Below are 15800 nucleotides of genomic sequence, written 5' to 3'. Positions count from 1 at the left end.
AACAGTGCTTTGCACATAGTAAGCGCTTAGTAAATGCTATTATTATTATTATGATTATTCTCTGGGCCTCAGTTCCCTCATCTGGAAAATGGGGATGAAGAGTGTGAGCCCCATGTGGGACCAACTGATCACCGTGTAACCTCCCCAGCGCTTAGAACAGTGCTTTGCACACAGTAAGCGCTTAATAAATTATTATTCTTATTATCCCTGTCAGGTATGGGGAGGGGTGGGTGTCCCTTTGCGCACGCGCGAAGCCCCAGCCGGCGCGAGCCGGGCGGAGGGCGCAGCCGGCGCGCCCCCTGGCGGGGAGACACCCCCTCTACAGGCGCTCCGGCCGCGCAGGCGCAGGAGGTTCCCCTGACGTCACACACGCCGGTTGCCATGGCGACGGGGGCGACGCAGCCTTCCCCGGGGAGCGCGGCCTGAGGGGCGGAGGATGAGGATGGGCGAGCCCCGCCAGGGACAGGTACAGCTACAGCAAATGAGAACATTATTATTATTATTATTAATAATAATAATAATAATAATAGTGATCATGGTGAGAATAATGATAATAATAATAGTGATCATGGTGAGAATACTAGTAAGAGTACTAACAGTGATAATGGTGAGAATAATAATGATGCTGATGACAATAATGATAACAATAATAATGATAATAGTGATAATGGTGAGAATAATAATGCTAATAGTGAGAATGGTGAGAGTAATGGTAGGAGTAATAATAATGGTGATAATGGTGAGAATAATAGTACTAGTAATAATCATAGTGATAATGGTGAGAATAATAATACTAATAGTGAGAATGGTGAGAGTAATGGTAGGAGTAATAATAATGGTGAAAATGGTGAGACTAATAGTACTAGTAATAATAATAGTGATAATGGTGAGAATAATAATCCTAATAGTGAGAATGGTGAGAATAATGGTAGGAGTAATAATAATGGTGAAAATGGTGAGAATAATAGTACTAGTAATAATAATAGTGATAATGGTGAGAATAATAATCCTAATAGTGAGAATGGTGAGAATAATGGTAGGAGTAAAAATAATAGTGATAATGGTGAGAATAATAGTACTAGTAATAATAATAGTGATAATGGTGATTATAATAATGATGCTGATGACAATGATAATGATGATAATGGTGTTCGTTAAACGCTTACTATGTGCGAAGCAATAATAACAGTGATAATAATAGTAATAATGGTGAGAATAATAATAATAATAGTGATAATGGTGATTATAATAGTGATGCTGACAATAATAATGATGATAATGGTGTTTGTTAAGCGCTTACTATGTGCGAAGCAATAATGACAGTAATAATAATAATAATGGTGAGAATAATAATAATAATAGTGATAATGGTGAGAATAATAGTGACAGTAATAATAATAGTGATAATGGTGATTATAATAATGATGCTGATGACAATAATAATGATGATAATGGTGTTAAGCGCTTACTATGTGCGAAGCAATAATGGCAGTAATAATAATAGTAATAGTAATAATGGTGAGAATAATAATAAAAATAGTGATAATGGTGAGAATAATAAAGATAATGGTGAGAATAATAGTAATAGTAATAATAATAGTGATAATGGTGAGAATAATAATGATGCTGATGACAATGATAATAATGATAATGGTGTTTGTTAAGCACTTACTATGTGTGAAGCAATAATAACAGTAATAATGATAATAGTAATAATGGTGAGAAGAATAAAAATAGTGATAATGGTGAGAATAATAATGATAATAGTGATAACGGTGAGAATAATAATAATAGTAATAATAATAGTGATAATGGTGATTATAATAATGATGCTGATGACAATAATAATCATAATAATGGTGTTTGTTAAGCGCTTACTATGTGCGAAGCAATAATAACAGTAATAATAATAATAATAATGATGATGATGGCATTTATTAAGCGCTTACTATGTGCAAAGCACTGTTCTAAACGCTGGGGAGGTCACAAGGTGATCAGGTGGTCCCAAGGGGGGCTCACAGTCTTCATCCCCATTTTACAGATGAGGGAACTGAGGCCCAGAGAAGTTAAGTGACTTGCCCAAGGTCACACAGCACACATGTTGTACCACGCTGCTTCCGATGTAATATAATATTCTTTTATAATAGTAATAACCTAGTAATAACAATAATGATAATAATAGTGATAATGGTGATAATAATAATGATGATGATGATAATAATAATAATAATAATAATGATGGTATTTGTTAAGCGCTTACTATGTGCCAAGCACCTTTCTAAGAGCTGGGGGGGATAAAAGGTCATCAGTTTGTCAATCAATCAATCAATCCTATTTATTGAGTGCTTACTGTGTGCAGAGCACTGTACTAAGCGCTTGGGAAGTACAAGTTTGTCCCTCGTGGGGCTTACGGTCTTCATCCCCCTTTTAATAATAATAATAATAATAATAATAATGGTATTTGTTAAGCACTACTATGTGCCAAGCACTGTTCTGATGAATTAACTTGTCCCAGGTCACACAGCCGACAAGGGGCAGAGCAGAATTAGAACTCACAGCCTTCTGACTCCTGGGAGCATGCTCCATTTACTATGCCATTGTATTTTTCCAAGCGCTTAGTACAGTGTTCTGCACACAGTAAGCGCTCAATAAATACCATTGAAAGACTGAATGAATGAGTATAGGGTATAATATAGTATATTATATTCATTCATTCATTCAATCGTATTCATTCATTCATTCATTCAATCGTATTTCTTGAGCGCTTACTGTGTGCAGAGCACTGGACTAAGCGCTTGGGAAGGACAATCTAGAGACGGTCCCTACCCAACAGCGGGCTCACAGTCTAGAAGGGGGAGACAGAGAACAAAACAAAATATATTAACAAAATAAAATAAATAGAATAAATATGCACAAATAAAATAAATAAATAGAGCAATAAAAGAAAGAAAGAAAGTAATAAATAAATAAATACAGTAATATTTATTACTTAGTAGTAGTAGTATTTAATAATATAATTATTTTAACTATAATAATATTATTATATTATTAGTATAATAATATATCATTATTATCAATATAATAATAAGAAGAAGAAGAAGTGAAGTCACTTCACTTCTCTGGGCCTCAGTTCCCTCATCTGTCAAATGGGGATGAAGACTGTGAGCCCCACGTGGGACAGGGACTGTGTCCAACCCCATTTGCTTGTATCCATCCCAGCGCTTAGTACAGTGGCTGGCACATAGTAAGCGCTTATCAAATACCATTATTATTATTATTATTATTATTATTATTATTATCATTATTATTATTATTATTATTCTCTGGGCCTCAGTCACCTCATCCACAAAATAGGATGAAGACTGTGAGCCCCACGTGGGACAGGGACTGTGTCCAACCCCATTTGCTTGTATCCACCACAGCACTTAGTGCAGTGCCTGGCACATAGTAAGCACTTAACAAATACCATTATTATTATTATCATTATTATCATTATTATTATTATTATTCTCTGGGCCTCAGTCACCTCATCCACAAAATAGGATGAAGACTGTGAGCCCCACGTGGGACAGGGACTGTGTCCAACCCCATTTGCTTGTATCCACCTCAGCGCTTAGTACACTGCCTGGCACATAGTAAGCACTTAACAAATACTATTATTATTATTATTATTATTATTATTATTATTATTATTCTCTGGGCCTCAGTCACCTCATCCACAAAATAGGATGAAGACTGTGAGCCCCCCGTGGGACAGGGACTGTGTCCAACCCCATTTGCTTGTATCCACCGCAGCGCTTAGTACAGTGCCTGGCACATAGTAAGCACTTAACAAATACCATTATTACTATTATTATTATTATTTTTTTTATTATTATTATTATTATTCTCTGGGCCTCAGTTACCTCATCCACAAAATAGGATGAAGACTGGGGGCCCCACGTGGGACAGGGACTGTGTCCAACCCCATTTGCTTGTATCCATCCCAGTGCTTAGTACAATACCTGGCAAGTAGTAAGCGCTTGACAAATACCATCATTATTATTAATATTATTATTCTCTGGGCCTCAGTCACCTCATCCACAAAATAGGATGAAAACTGTAAGCCCCACGTGGGACAGGGACTGTGTCCAACCCCATTTGCTTGTATCCATCCCAGCGCTTAGTACAGTGTCTGGCACATAGTAAGCGCTTAACAAATACCATTATTATTATTATTATTATTATTATTCTCTGGGCTTCAGTCACCTCATCCACAAAATAGGATGAAGACTGTGAGCCCCCCGTGGGACAGGGACTGTGTCCAACCCCATTTGCTTGGATCCACCGCAGCGCTTAGTACAGTGCCTGGCACATAGTAAGCGCTTAACAAATACCATCATCATTATTATTATTATTCTCTGTGCTTCAGTCACCTCATCCACAAAATAGGATGAAGACTGTGAGCCCCACGTGGGACAGGGACTGTGTCCAACCCCATTTGCTTGTATCCACCGCAGTGCTTAGTACAGTGCCTGGCACATAGTAAGCGCTTGACAAATACCATCATCATCATTATTATTATTATTATTCTCTGGGCCTCAGTCACCTCATCCACAAAATAGGATGAAGACTGTGAGCCCCACGTGGAACAGGGACTGTGTCCAACCCCATTTGCTTGTATCCACCTCAGCGCTTAGTACAGTGCCTGGCACATAGTAAGCACTTAACAAATACCATTATTATTATTATTATTATTATTATCATTATTATTATTATTATTCTCTGGGCCTCAGTCACCTCATCCACAAAATAGGATGAAGACTGTGAGCCCCCCATGGGACAGGGACTGTGTCCAACCCCATTTGCTTGTATCCACCTCAGCGCTTAGTACAGTGCCTGGCACATAGTAAGGGCTTAACAAATGCCATTATTATTATTATTATCATTATTATTATTATTATTCTCTGGGCCTCAGTTACCTCATCCACAAAATAGGATGAAGACCGTGAGCCCCCCGTGGGACAGGGACTGTATCCAACCCCATTTGCTTGCATCCATCCTAGCGCTTAGTACAGTGCCTGGCACATAGTAAGCGCTTAACAAATACCACTATTATTATTATTCTCTGGGCCTCAGTCACCTCATCCACAAAATAGGATGGAGACTGTGAGCCCCCCATGGGACAGGGACTGTGTCCAACCCCATTTGCTTGTATCCACCGCAGCGCTTAGTACAGTGCCTGGCACATAGCAAGCGCTTAACCAATGCCACAATTATTATTATAATTATCATGATTAACCCTGGTCTTTGGACTCCCAGCCCCCGGGGCTCTTTCCATTAGGCCACGCTGCTTCTCAGTGATAAAATCAATCACAATAATGGTTTTTATTAATCGCCCGATCGTAATGCAGCCATAAATCATCAGACGGGGCGGTTTCCCGGTTATTAAATGGATAAACAATTCGCTCCTCAGCTAGAACATCAAAACATCCTTATTCCCAACCCGGAACAAAGCCTGATCCCTGAAGGGAGGAAGCCGGAGGAATCCCAGCCGGATCCCCCTAAGGTGTTCGAGGATCCCTTCGAGACGGCCGTCAGGTACATGGAGAAGCACAACGTTCTGCAGATATTCCAGGTGACGTCTCCAACACGCAGCGGTGGCGGTTGATTGATTAATTAATTATTAATGATGGCATTTATTAAGCGCCCACTATGTGCCAAGCGCCGTTCGAAGCGCTGGGGAGGTTACAAGGTGATCAGGTTGGCCCACGGTCTTCATCCCCATTTTCCAGGTGAGGGAACTGAGGCCCAGAGAAGTGAAGTGACTTGCCCAAAGTCACCCGGGCAATTGGTGGAGTCGGGATTTGAACCCGTGACCTCTGACTCCAAAGCCTGGGCTCTTTCCACTGAGCTACGCTGCTGAGCCATGATAATAACCGGGCTGTTTGTCAGGCGCTTACTTGGTGCTAGGCCCCGTGCTAAGCACTGGGGTAATAATAATAATAATGATGGCATTTATTAAGCACTTACTATGTGCAAAGCACTGTTCTAGGCACTGGGGAGGTACAAGTGATCAGGTTGTCCCATGGAGGGCTCACAGTCTTAATCCCCATTTTCCAGATGAGGTAACTGAGGCCCAGAGAAGTGAAGTAACTTGCCCAAAGTCACACAGCGGGCAATTGGCGGAGTCGGGATTTGAACCCATGACCTCTGACTCCAAAGCCCGGGCTCTTTCCACTGAGCCACGCTGCTGAGCCACAATAATAACCGGGCTATTTGTGAGGCGCTTACTTGGCGCTAGGCCCCGTGCTAAGCGCTGGGGTACTAATAATAATAATAATGATGGCATTTATTAAGCACTTACTATGTGGGTCAAAGGCCGTGGGTTCGAATCCTTGCTCCGCCGCCGATCGGCTGTGTGACAATGGGAGAGTCACTTCAGCATGGCTCAGTGGAAAGAGCCTGGGCTTTGGAGTCAAAGGTCATGGGTTCAAATCCTGGCTCCGCCACTTGTCAGCTGGGTGACTTTGGGCAAGTCACTTCACTTCTCTGGGCCTCAGTTTCCTCATCTGGATAATGGGGATGAAGACTGTGAGACCCCCCCTTGGGACAATCTGTTAACCTTGTATCTCCCCCAGTGCTTATAACAGTGTTTGGTACATAGTAAGCGCTTAACCAATACCATCATTATTATTGTTACTATTATTACCTCACTTCTCTAGGCCTCAGTCGCCTCATCTGTAAAATGGGGATGAAGACTGTGAGCCCCACGTGGGACCACCCGATGACCGTGTACCTCCCCCAGCGCTTAGAACAGTGCTCGACACATAGCAAGCGCTTAACAAATACCATCATCATCATCAGGTTGGACACAGTCCCAGTCCCACGTGGGGCTCACGGTCTTCATCCCCATTTGACAGATGAGGGAACTGAGTCCCTTCTAGAGAACCAGCGTGGCTCAGTGGAAAAGAGCCCGGGCTTTGGAGTCAGAGGTTATGGGTTCAAATCCCGGCTCTGCCAATTGTCAGCTGTGGGACTTTGGGCAAGTCACTTCACTTCTCTGGGCCTCAGTTACCTCATCTGTAAAGTGGGGATTAAGACTGTGGTCCCCCGAGGGGCAACCTGATTGCCTTGTAACCTCCCCTGTGCTTAGAACAGTGCTTTGCACATAGTAAGCGCTTAATAAATGCCGTCATTATTATTATTATTACTTCTAGACTGTGAGCCCACTGTTGGGTAGGGACCTCTCTATATGTTGCCAACTTGTACTTCCCAAGTGCTTAGTACAGTGCTATGCACACAGTAAGCGCTCAATAAATACAATTGATTGATTGACTGATTGATTGAGGCCCAGAGGGCTGAAGCGACTTTTTTTTAACGTGATAGTTGTTAAGCATTTACCGGGTGCCAGGCACCGTACTAAGCGCTGGGTGAATCCAAGCTAATCATCAATCGTATTTATTGAGCGCTTACTATGTGCAGAGCACTGGACTAAGCGCTTGGGAAGTACAAATTGGCAACACATAGAGACAGTCCCTACCCAACAGTGGGCTCACAGTCTAAAAGCTAATCCGGTTGGACGCAGCGTCCCTTGTCCCACGTGGGGCTCACGGTCTTCATCCCCATTTGACAGATGAGGGAACTGAGGCCCAGAGAAGTGACTTTTTTCTTTTTAACAGGGTATTTTTTGAGCACCACATCCCAGACGGAGCACTTGGCATCTCCGGTGCTAACCTCCTCACTGGGCCTCGCTGTCGCCCATCTCGCCGCCGACCCCTCGCCCACATCTGCCTCTGGCCTGCAATCAATCAATCAATCGTATTTATTGAGCGCTTACTATGTGCAGAGCACTGTACTAAGCGCTTGGGAAGTACAAATTGGCAACACATAGAGACAGTCCCTACCCAACAGTGGGCTCACAGTCTAAAAGCCTGCAAGCCCTCCCTCCTCAAATCCCCCAGACAGTGACTCTCCCTGCTTTTAAATGCCATTATTATTATTATTATTATTATTATTATTATTATTACTACTAAGCGCTTGGAAAGTACAATTCGGCAGCAGATAGAGACAATCCCTCCCCTCCTCCCTCACCCTCTTCTCTCCTTCTTTTTCTCTTCTCTCTCCCTCCCTCTCCAACCTCCCACCAAGCTGAGTTAGTCCAAATTCCACGAGTGGTTTAGATTCCAGGGCGGGTGATGGGGGAGTGTAGATTTCTCATTCATTCACTCAATCGTATTTATTGAGCGCTTACCGTGGGCAGAGCACTGGACTAAGCGCTTGGGAAGTCCAAGTCGGCAACATCTAGGGACGGTCCCTACCCAACAGCGGGCTCACGGTCTAGAAGGGGGAGACAAAGAATAAAACAAAACATATTAACATCTAGAGACGGTCCCTACCCAACAGCGGGCTCACAATCTAGAAGGGGGAGACAGAGAACAAAACCAAACATATTAACAAAATAAAATAAATAGAGTAAATATGTACAAGTAAAATAAATAGTGTAATAAATCCGTACAAACATATATACATATATACAGGTGCTGTGGGGAGGGGAAGGAGGTAAGGCCGGGGGGATGGGGAGGAGGATGAATGGGGATTCATTCATTCATTTCCCCACAGCACCTGTATATATGTATATATGTTTGTACATATTTTTTTACTCTATTTATTTATTTAATTTATTTGTACATATCTATTCTATTTATTTTATTTTGTTAGTATGTTTGGTTTTGTTCTCTGTCTCCCCCTTTTAGACTGTGAGCCCACTGTTGGGTAGGGACTGTCTCTATATGTTGCCAATTTGTACTTCCCAAGCGCTTAGTACAGTGCTCTGCACATAGTAAGCACTCAATAAATACGATTGATGATGATGATTCATTCATTCAATCATATTTATTGAGCGCTTACTGTGCGCAGAGCACTGTACCAAGCGCTTGGGAAGTCCGAGTCGGCAACATCTAGAGACGGTCCCTACCCAACAGCGGGCTCACGGTCTAGAAGGGGGAGACGGACGACAAAACAAAACACACCCACAAAATAAAACAAATAGAGTAAATATGCACAAATAAAAATGGGCGGTCGCTGGCTCCGGGGGCTGTGGGAAAATCCGCCTTCTCTAGAGTAATAAAAGCATCCAGAGACCCTACTTGGGGGGTGGGGGGTGGGGTTGGGCCTGGTGATCGCCAGGAGAATCAATCAATCAATCAATCGTATTTATTGAGCGCTTACTGTGTGCAGAGAACTGGACTAAGTGCTTGGGAAGTCCAAGTTGGCAACATCTAGAGACAGTCCCTACCCAACAGTGGGCTCACAGTCTAAAAGGGGTAGACAGAGAACAAAACCAAACACACTAACAAAATAAAAAAAATAGAATAGATATGTACAAGTGAAATAGAGTAATAAATCTGTACAAACATATATACATATATACAGGAGAAGCAGCGTGGCTCAGGGGAAAGAGCCCGGGCTTTGGAGTCAGAGGTCATGGGTTCAAATCCTGGCTCCGCCAACTGTCAGCTGGGTGACTTTGGACAAGTCACTTCTCTGGGCCTCTGGAAAATGGGGATTAAAACTGTGAGTCCCCCATGGGACAACCTGATCACCTTGTAACCTCCCCAGTGCTTAGAACAGGGCTTTGCACATAGTAAGCGCTTAACAAATACCATGATTATTATTATTATTATTATTATTATTATTATTATTATTATTATTATTATTGCCAGGGTGAGGACGGGCCAGGGGGCCCAGGCGTGAGGCGGGTGAGGGCCTGGGTGGGCTGAGGTTAGGGCCAGGCCGGTTGGCCGGCATTCCTTGGGGAGCGTCGAACCCCTAGACCGGATCCTCCGGTTCAGGTTCCCCGTTTGTCTGTCCGGCCGGCCTCCTTCCTTCCCTTCACCTCCGCTGGGTCCGACCTGATTATCCCACCTCTATAATAATAATAATAACGATGGCATTTGTTAAGCGCTTACTATGTACGAAGCACCGTTCTAAGTGCTGGGGGGATACAAGGTGATCGGGTTGTCCCCCGTGGGGCTCACAGTCTTCATCCCCATTTTACAGATGAGGGCACTGAGGCTCAGAGAAGTGAAGTGACTTGTCACACAGCAGACAAGTGGCGGAGCCGGGATTAGAACCCACAACCTCTGACTCCCAAGCCCGGGCTCTTTCCACTGAGCCATGCTGCTTCTCTACCCCGGCGCTTAGTCCAGTGCCTGCTCCCAGGCTTGGTGCAGAGAAGCAGCGTGGCTTAGTGGCAACAGCCCAGGCTTGGGAGTCAGAGGTTGTGGGTTCTAATCCCGGCTCCACCGCCTGTCAGCTGTGTGACTTTGGGCAAGTCACTTCACTTCTCTGGGCCTCAGTTCCCTCATCTGTCAAATGGGAATGAAGACTGTGAGCCCCACGTGGGACAACCTGATCACCTTGTATCTCCCCAAGCACTTAGAAGGGTGCTTGGCACATAGCAAGTGCTTAATAAATACCATCGTTATTATTATTATTATTATTATTATTATTATTATTATGTCAACCCCTCAGAGGTCTGTGCTGAGTGTCTGCCGTGAGCAGAGCAGCTCGTCGGCTGTGTGACTTTGGGCAAGTCACTTCACTTCTCTGGGCCTCAGTTCCCTCATCTGTCAAATGGGGATGAAGACTGTAAGCCCCACGGGGGACAAGCTGATCACCTTGTATCCTCCCCAGCGCTTAGAACAGTGCTCGGCACATAGGAAGTGCTTAACAAATGCCATCTTCATCAGAGCTCTGGGCTGAGCACTCTAGACTGAAACCCCGGTGTGGGCAGGGATTGATTCCCTTTATTGCTGCATTGTACTTTCCAAGCGCTTAGTCCAGTGCTCTGCACCCGGTAAGCGCTCAATAAATCCGATTGAGTGCCCAGACCCTCCTCAGTGCTTTGTTCTGGTCTGGCTAGAATCTGCTGGAAAGAGGCCAGAGGGCGAATGTGAATGGAAGTAGACACACTATCTCTGTCTCTCTCTCTGTGTGTCTCTCTCCCCGTCTCTGTATCTCTCTCCCCCTTGCTGTTTCTCTCCCTCTCTCTTCTTCCTCTCCCCCTCTCACTCATTCATTCACTCAATCGTATTTATTAAGCACTTACTGTGTTCAGGGCACTGTACTAAGCGCTTGGGAAAGTACAAGACAATAGAGTGACAATTCCTGCCCACAACGAACTCACAGTCTCCTCTCCCCCTTCTCTGTTCTTCCCCTCTCCTCTTTTCCTCTCCCCCTCCCTCTCTTTTCTTCTCTCCCCTCTTCCCTCTCCCACTCTCCCCCTTCTCCCTCCTCCCGCTCTTTTCCTCCCCTTCTCTTCTCCTCTTCCTCTCTCCCCCTTTCCCCCTCTTCTCCTCTTCCCCTTTTCTCTTCTCTCCCTCTCTCCCCCTTTCCCCCTCTTCTCCTCTTCCCCCTTTCCTCTTCCTCTCTTCTCGTCTCCCTATCCCCCCTCCTCTTCTCCTCTCCCCTTCTCCCCCTTTCCCCCTCTTCTCTTCTTCTCCTTTTCCCCTTTCTCCCTCTCCCCCTCTTCTCCCCTCCCCTTTTCTCCCTCTCCTCCTTCTCTTCTTCTCCTCTCCTCCTTTCTCCCTCTCTCCCTCTTCTCTTCTTCTCCTCTCCCCCTTTTCCTCTCTCCTTCTTCTGCTCTTCCCCTCTCCTCCTCTGCCTTTCCCCCTCTTTTCCTCTCCCCCTTTTCCTCTCCCCCTCTTTTCCTCTCCCCCTCTTCTCTTCTCCCCCTTTCTCCCTCTCCCCCTTTTCCCCTCTCCCTCTCTCCCCTTTCCCCTCTTCTCCTTTCCCCCTCTCCCTCTCCCCAACTTCCCTTCTTCTCCTCTCCCCCTTTCTCCCTCTCCCCCCTTCTCTTCCTCTCCTCTCCCCCTTTCTCCCTGCCCCCCTCTTCTCTTCTCCTCTCCCTCTCTCCCCTTTCCCTCTTTTCTCCTCTCCCCCTTCTCTCTCTCCCCCTCTTCTTTTCTTCTCCTCTTCCCCTCTCCCCCTTTTCTCTTCTTCCCCTCTATTCCTCTCCCCTTTCTCTTCTTCTCCTCTCCCCCTTTCTCCCTCTCCCCCTCTTCTCTTCTTCCCCTCTTTTCCTCTCCCCTTCTTCTCTTCTTCCCCCTTTCCTCTTTCTCTTCTCTCTTCTGCTCTCCCCTTCTTCTCCTCTCCCCCCTTATCTTCTTCTTCTCTCCCCCCTCACACTTCCCCCCTCTTCTCTTCCCCTCTTTTCGACTCCCCTTCTTCTCCTCGCCCCCTCTCCCACTCTTCTTCCCACTCTTCCCACTCTTCCCGGTCTCCGGCCCTCCCGGTCTGCCCGTCTCGCCCTCAGCAGATCACGGAAGACCTAGTGTACGAGAAGCCACAGGACCCCTTACGGTTCATGCTGAAGCAGGTAGGGATTGGGGTGGGAGGGTCGCGGGGGGTGGGCGACCATGCTTTGCCCACCTGAAGGGTCCCGGCCATGGCGGGAGTTGGATTATGTGGAAGAGAGGCGGGCAAGAGGGAAGACAGGGCCCGAAGCCGGGGGGTGGAGGTGGTGAGATTATCTGAGCGCCCACCAGGCCCCACTGCACTGAGCGCTTGCGGGCCGGAAAGCCAGAGCGAAGGCGGGAAGGAGGTCAAATGGGGAAAGATTCGAGGCATCTTTGGTTCCCCCAAGAAGGTGGGCACGGCATCCACACACAATAATAATAATAATGGCATTTATTAAGCGCTTACTATGCACAAAGCACTCTTCTAAGCGCTGGGGAGGTAACAAGGTGATCAGGTTGTCCCACGGGGGGCTCACAGTCTTCATCCCCATTTTCCAGATGAGGTAACTGAGGCCCAGAGAAGTGACTTGCCCAAAGTCCCACAGCTGACAATTGGCAGAGCCGGGATTTGAACCCATGGCTTCTGACTCCAAAGCCCAAGCTCTCACACAACCCAAAGAGCAGCCTGGCCTAGTGGTTAGGGCCCGGCCCGGGAGTCAGAAGGACCTGGGTTCTAGTCCCGGCTCTGCCCCTTGTCTGCTGGGTGACCTTGGGCAAGCCAGTTCACTTCTCTGGGCCTCAGTTCCCTCATCTGCAAAATGGGGATGAAGACCGTGAGCCCCACAGGGGACGGGGACTGTGTCCAACCTGATTAGCTTGTATCCACCCCAGCACTTAGAGCAGTGCCTGCCACATAATAAGGGCTTAACAAATACCAAATAAACCCAGGTCGGGGACCACGTTCCCAGCGCCTGTCTGCCCATCGTTATGATGATGATGGTAATTATTAAGCGCTTAAGCAGCGTGGCTCAACGGAAAGAGCCTGGGCTTTGGAGTCGGAGGTCATGGGTTCAAGTCCCGGCTCCGCCACTTGTCAGCTGGGTGACTTTGGGCAAGTCACTTCACTTCCCTGGGCCTCAGTTCCCTCATCTGTCAAATGGGGATGAAGACTGCGAGCCCCCTGTGGGACAACCTGATCACCTTGTAACCTTCTCAGCGCTTAGAACAGCACCTGTATATATGTATATATGTTTGTACATATTTGTTACTCTATTTATTTATTTATTTTACTTGTACATATCTATTCTATTGCTTTTATTTTGTTAGTATGTTTGGTTTTGTTCTCTGTCTCCCCCTTTTAGACTGTGAGCCCACTGTTGGGTAGAGACTGTCTCTATATGTTGCCAACTTGTACTTCCCAAGCGCTTAGTACAGTGCTCTGCACACAGTAAGCGCTCAATAAATACGATTGATGATACTTTGCACATAGTAAGCGCTTAATAAGTGCCATTATTATTATCATTATTATTATGTGCCAGGCACTGTACTAAGCGCTGGGGTGCATACAAGGAAATCAAGTTGGACGCAGTCCCTGTCCCCCGTGGGGCTCACAGTCTTAAGCCCCATTTTCCAGATGAGGTAACTGAGGCTCAGAGAAGTGAAGTGACTTGCCCAAGTTCACACAGCAAATGTGGCGGAGCCGGGATTCGAACCCATGACCTCTGACTCCAAAGCCCGGGCTCTTTCCACCGAGCCACGCTGGTTGGCCAAACGAGGCTCACAGTCGAAATAGGAGGGGGTAGGATTGGATCCCCACTTTGCAGATGAGGGAACTGAGGCAAAGGGGAGCGAAGTGACTGGAGCAAGGTCACACAGCAGACGAGGGGCCGAACCGAGATTAGAACCCGGGTCCTCTGACTCCTGGACCTGGACTTTACACACGAGGCCGTGCTGCTTCTCTAGTTGGGAAGCGTTCGGGATAATATGGATACGTGCTCCTTGGGTGGGGAAAGGAGGGAAAAAGGGGTGCCCAAGTAGTAGTTTGGGGGTGACGTGTGTTTGAGAGGCTCTGGAAAATTGGGGGCCAAAAGGAACGTCTGCCCCCTTGTCTCATCCGTCCTGGCTCCGAGGCTCCAGGCCGGGGGGAAGTAGCAGCTGAAACCCGAGGAAGCAGCGTGGCTCAGTGGAAAGAGCCCGGGCTTTGGAGTCAGAGGTCATGGGTTCGAATCCCGGCTCCACCATATGTCTGCTGTGTGACCTTGGGCAAGTCGCTTCACTTCTCTGAGCCCCAGTTCCCGCATCTGTAAAATGGGGATGATGACTGTGAGCCCCACGCGGGACAACCCGATCACCTTGTATCCCCCCAGCGCTTACAACAGTGCTTTGCGCATAGTAAGCGCTTAATAAATGCCATTATTATTAAACCCTGGACGGTTTTTCCCAGGTCCAAACCATGTTGAACGAAAGAGACGAGAAATGACAGCCCTGGCAGCCTCCAGAGTTGACGGCCTCCATCAGCAGTGACCTCCAACCGTAGCCTCCATCCATCAGCGACGGCGTCCACCGGCATCGGCCTCCATCTCCAGCGGCCTCCGTCGGGGCGGCCTCCACCATCAGTGACCTCCGTCGGTAGTGACCTCCGTCAGCGCGCCGTCCGGCCGGGGGCCGCAAACCATCAGGCCCTCCCGCGCCTCCGCCCTGGCTCCCGTCTCCCCCGGGCAGCGGGCATCGCCCAAACCACCCAGGGAGAGGCCGTCCTTCCGTCTGTCTGTCCGGCCTCCTTCCCCGTAGACGCTCCCCAAATCCCGGGCGCGGCCCCCGAAACCCGCCAGACGGGTTCCCGGAGGCCGAGGCCTTCTCTCCGGTTGACCGCTTCCCGTCGGAGGGACTTCCCGGAAGACCCGCCGAGGCCGAGCCGCTCCGGGATGGTCCCATCCCCGACCCCCGATCCCGGGATCGGGCCGGAGTCCGCCTCGCCCCGTCCTCCTCGCTGCCCCGGGCCCACAGACGGTTCAGGCCTCCTCCGGAGGCCAGGCCGGAGACCCCGCCGTGAACTCCGGGAGCCCCCTCCGACTCTCCCACGCTGAACGCCAAATAAAACCTCTGGCCGCTGGCGATGCCAAACTCTGCCCCGGCTCATCCAGAATAATGATGCTATCAATTACGCGCCTCCCGGGGGCTAAGCACCGGGATAATAATGATAATAATAATGGTATTTGTTAAGCGCTTACTATGTGCCAAGCGCCGTTCTAAGCGCTGAGAGAGATGCGTGGTCATCAGGTTGTCCCACGTGGGGCTTACAGTCTTCATCCCCATTTTACAGAGGAGGTAACTGAGGCCCAGAGAATAATAATAATAATAATAATAATGGCATTTGTTAAGCGCTTACTATGTGCAAAGCACTGTTCTAAGCGCTGGGGAGGTTACAAGGTGATCAGGTTGTCCCACGGGGGGCTCACAGTCTTCATCCCCATTTTACCGAGGAGGTAACTGAGGCCCAGAGAATAATAATAATAATGGCATTTATTAAGTGCTTACTATGTGCAAAGCACTGTTCTAAGCGCTGGGGAGGTTACGAGG

At 47.2% G+C, this 15800-nt stretch overlaps 2 protein-coding genes across 3 annotated transcripts; both read left to right on the top strand.

The window, feature by feature from the left end:
- Positions 1-396: 396 nt before the first annotated feature.
- Positions 397-14809, top strand: TEX55 (testis expressed 55). 2 transcript variants are annotated; one of them, XM_038758431.1, is made up of 4 exons: positions 397-466; positions 5456-5617; positions 12302-12361; positions 14665-14809. In XM_038758431.1, exons 1-4 carry the CDS (start codon positions 437-439, stop codon positions 14698-14700), a joined length of 288 nt encoding a protein of 95 aa, XP_038614359.1. In that variant the 5' UTR covers positions 397-436; the 3' UTR covers positions 14701-14809. The 2 variants fall into 2 exon arrangements, with proteins under 2 accessions (XP_038614359.1, XP_038614358.1); XM_038758430.1 differs by having other exon boundaries at positions 12299-12361.
- LOC119938146 (proline-rich protein 2-like) lies at positions 14726-15358 on the top strand (the record flags this gene model as incomplete). Its single annotated transcript, XM_038757851.1, has 1 exon — positions 14726-15358. A coding segment is annotated over one exon (582 nt), but the record flags the coding sequence as incomplete, so codon positions are not given.
- Between the last annotated feature and the right edge of the window lie 442 nt (positions 15359-15800).

The sequence above is a fragment of the Tachyglossus aculeatus genome, chromosome 16 (assembly GCF_015852505.1).
Source record: "Tachyglossus aculeatus isolate mTacAcu1 chromosome 16, mTacAcu1.pri, whole genome shotgun sequence".
In the NCBI taxonomy this organism is placed as follows: Eukaryota; Metazoa; Chordata; class Mammalia; order Monotremata; family Tachyglossidae; genus Tachyglossus; species Tachyglossus aculeatus.
This window is presented reverse-complemented; position numbering and strand designations above follow the sequence as displayed.

Bases quoted from the DNA above. Each gene is read 5' to 3' on its own strand.
- TEX55 (XM_038758430.1), top strand. From the start codon at position 437: ATGAGGATGGGCGAGCCCCGCCAGGGACAG. The intron at 5,618-12,298 runs GTGACGTCTCCA...TCTCGCCCTCAG, and splicing joins ACGTTCTGCAGATATTCCAG to CAGATCACGGAAGACCTAGT. The intron at 12,362-14,664 runs GTAGGGATTGGG...GGTTTTTCCCAG, and splicing joins TACGGTTCATGCTGAAGCAG to GTCCAAACCATGTTGAACGA.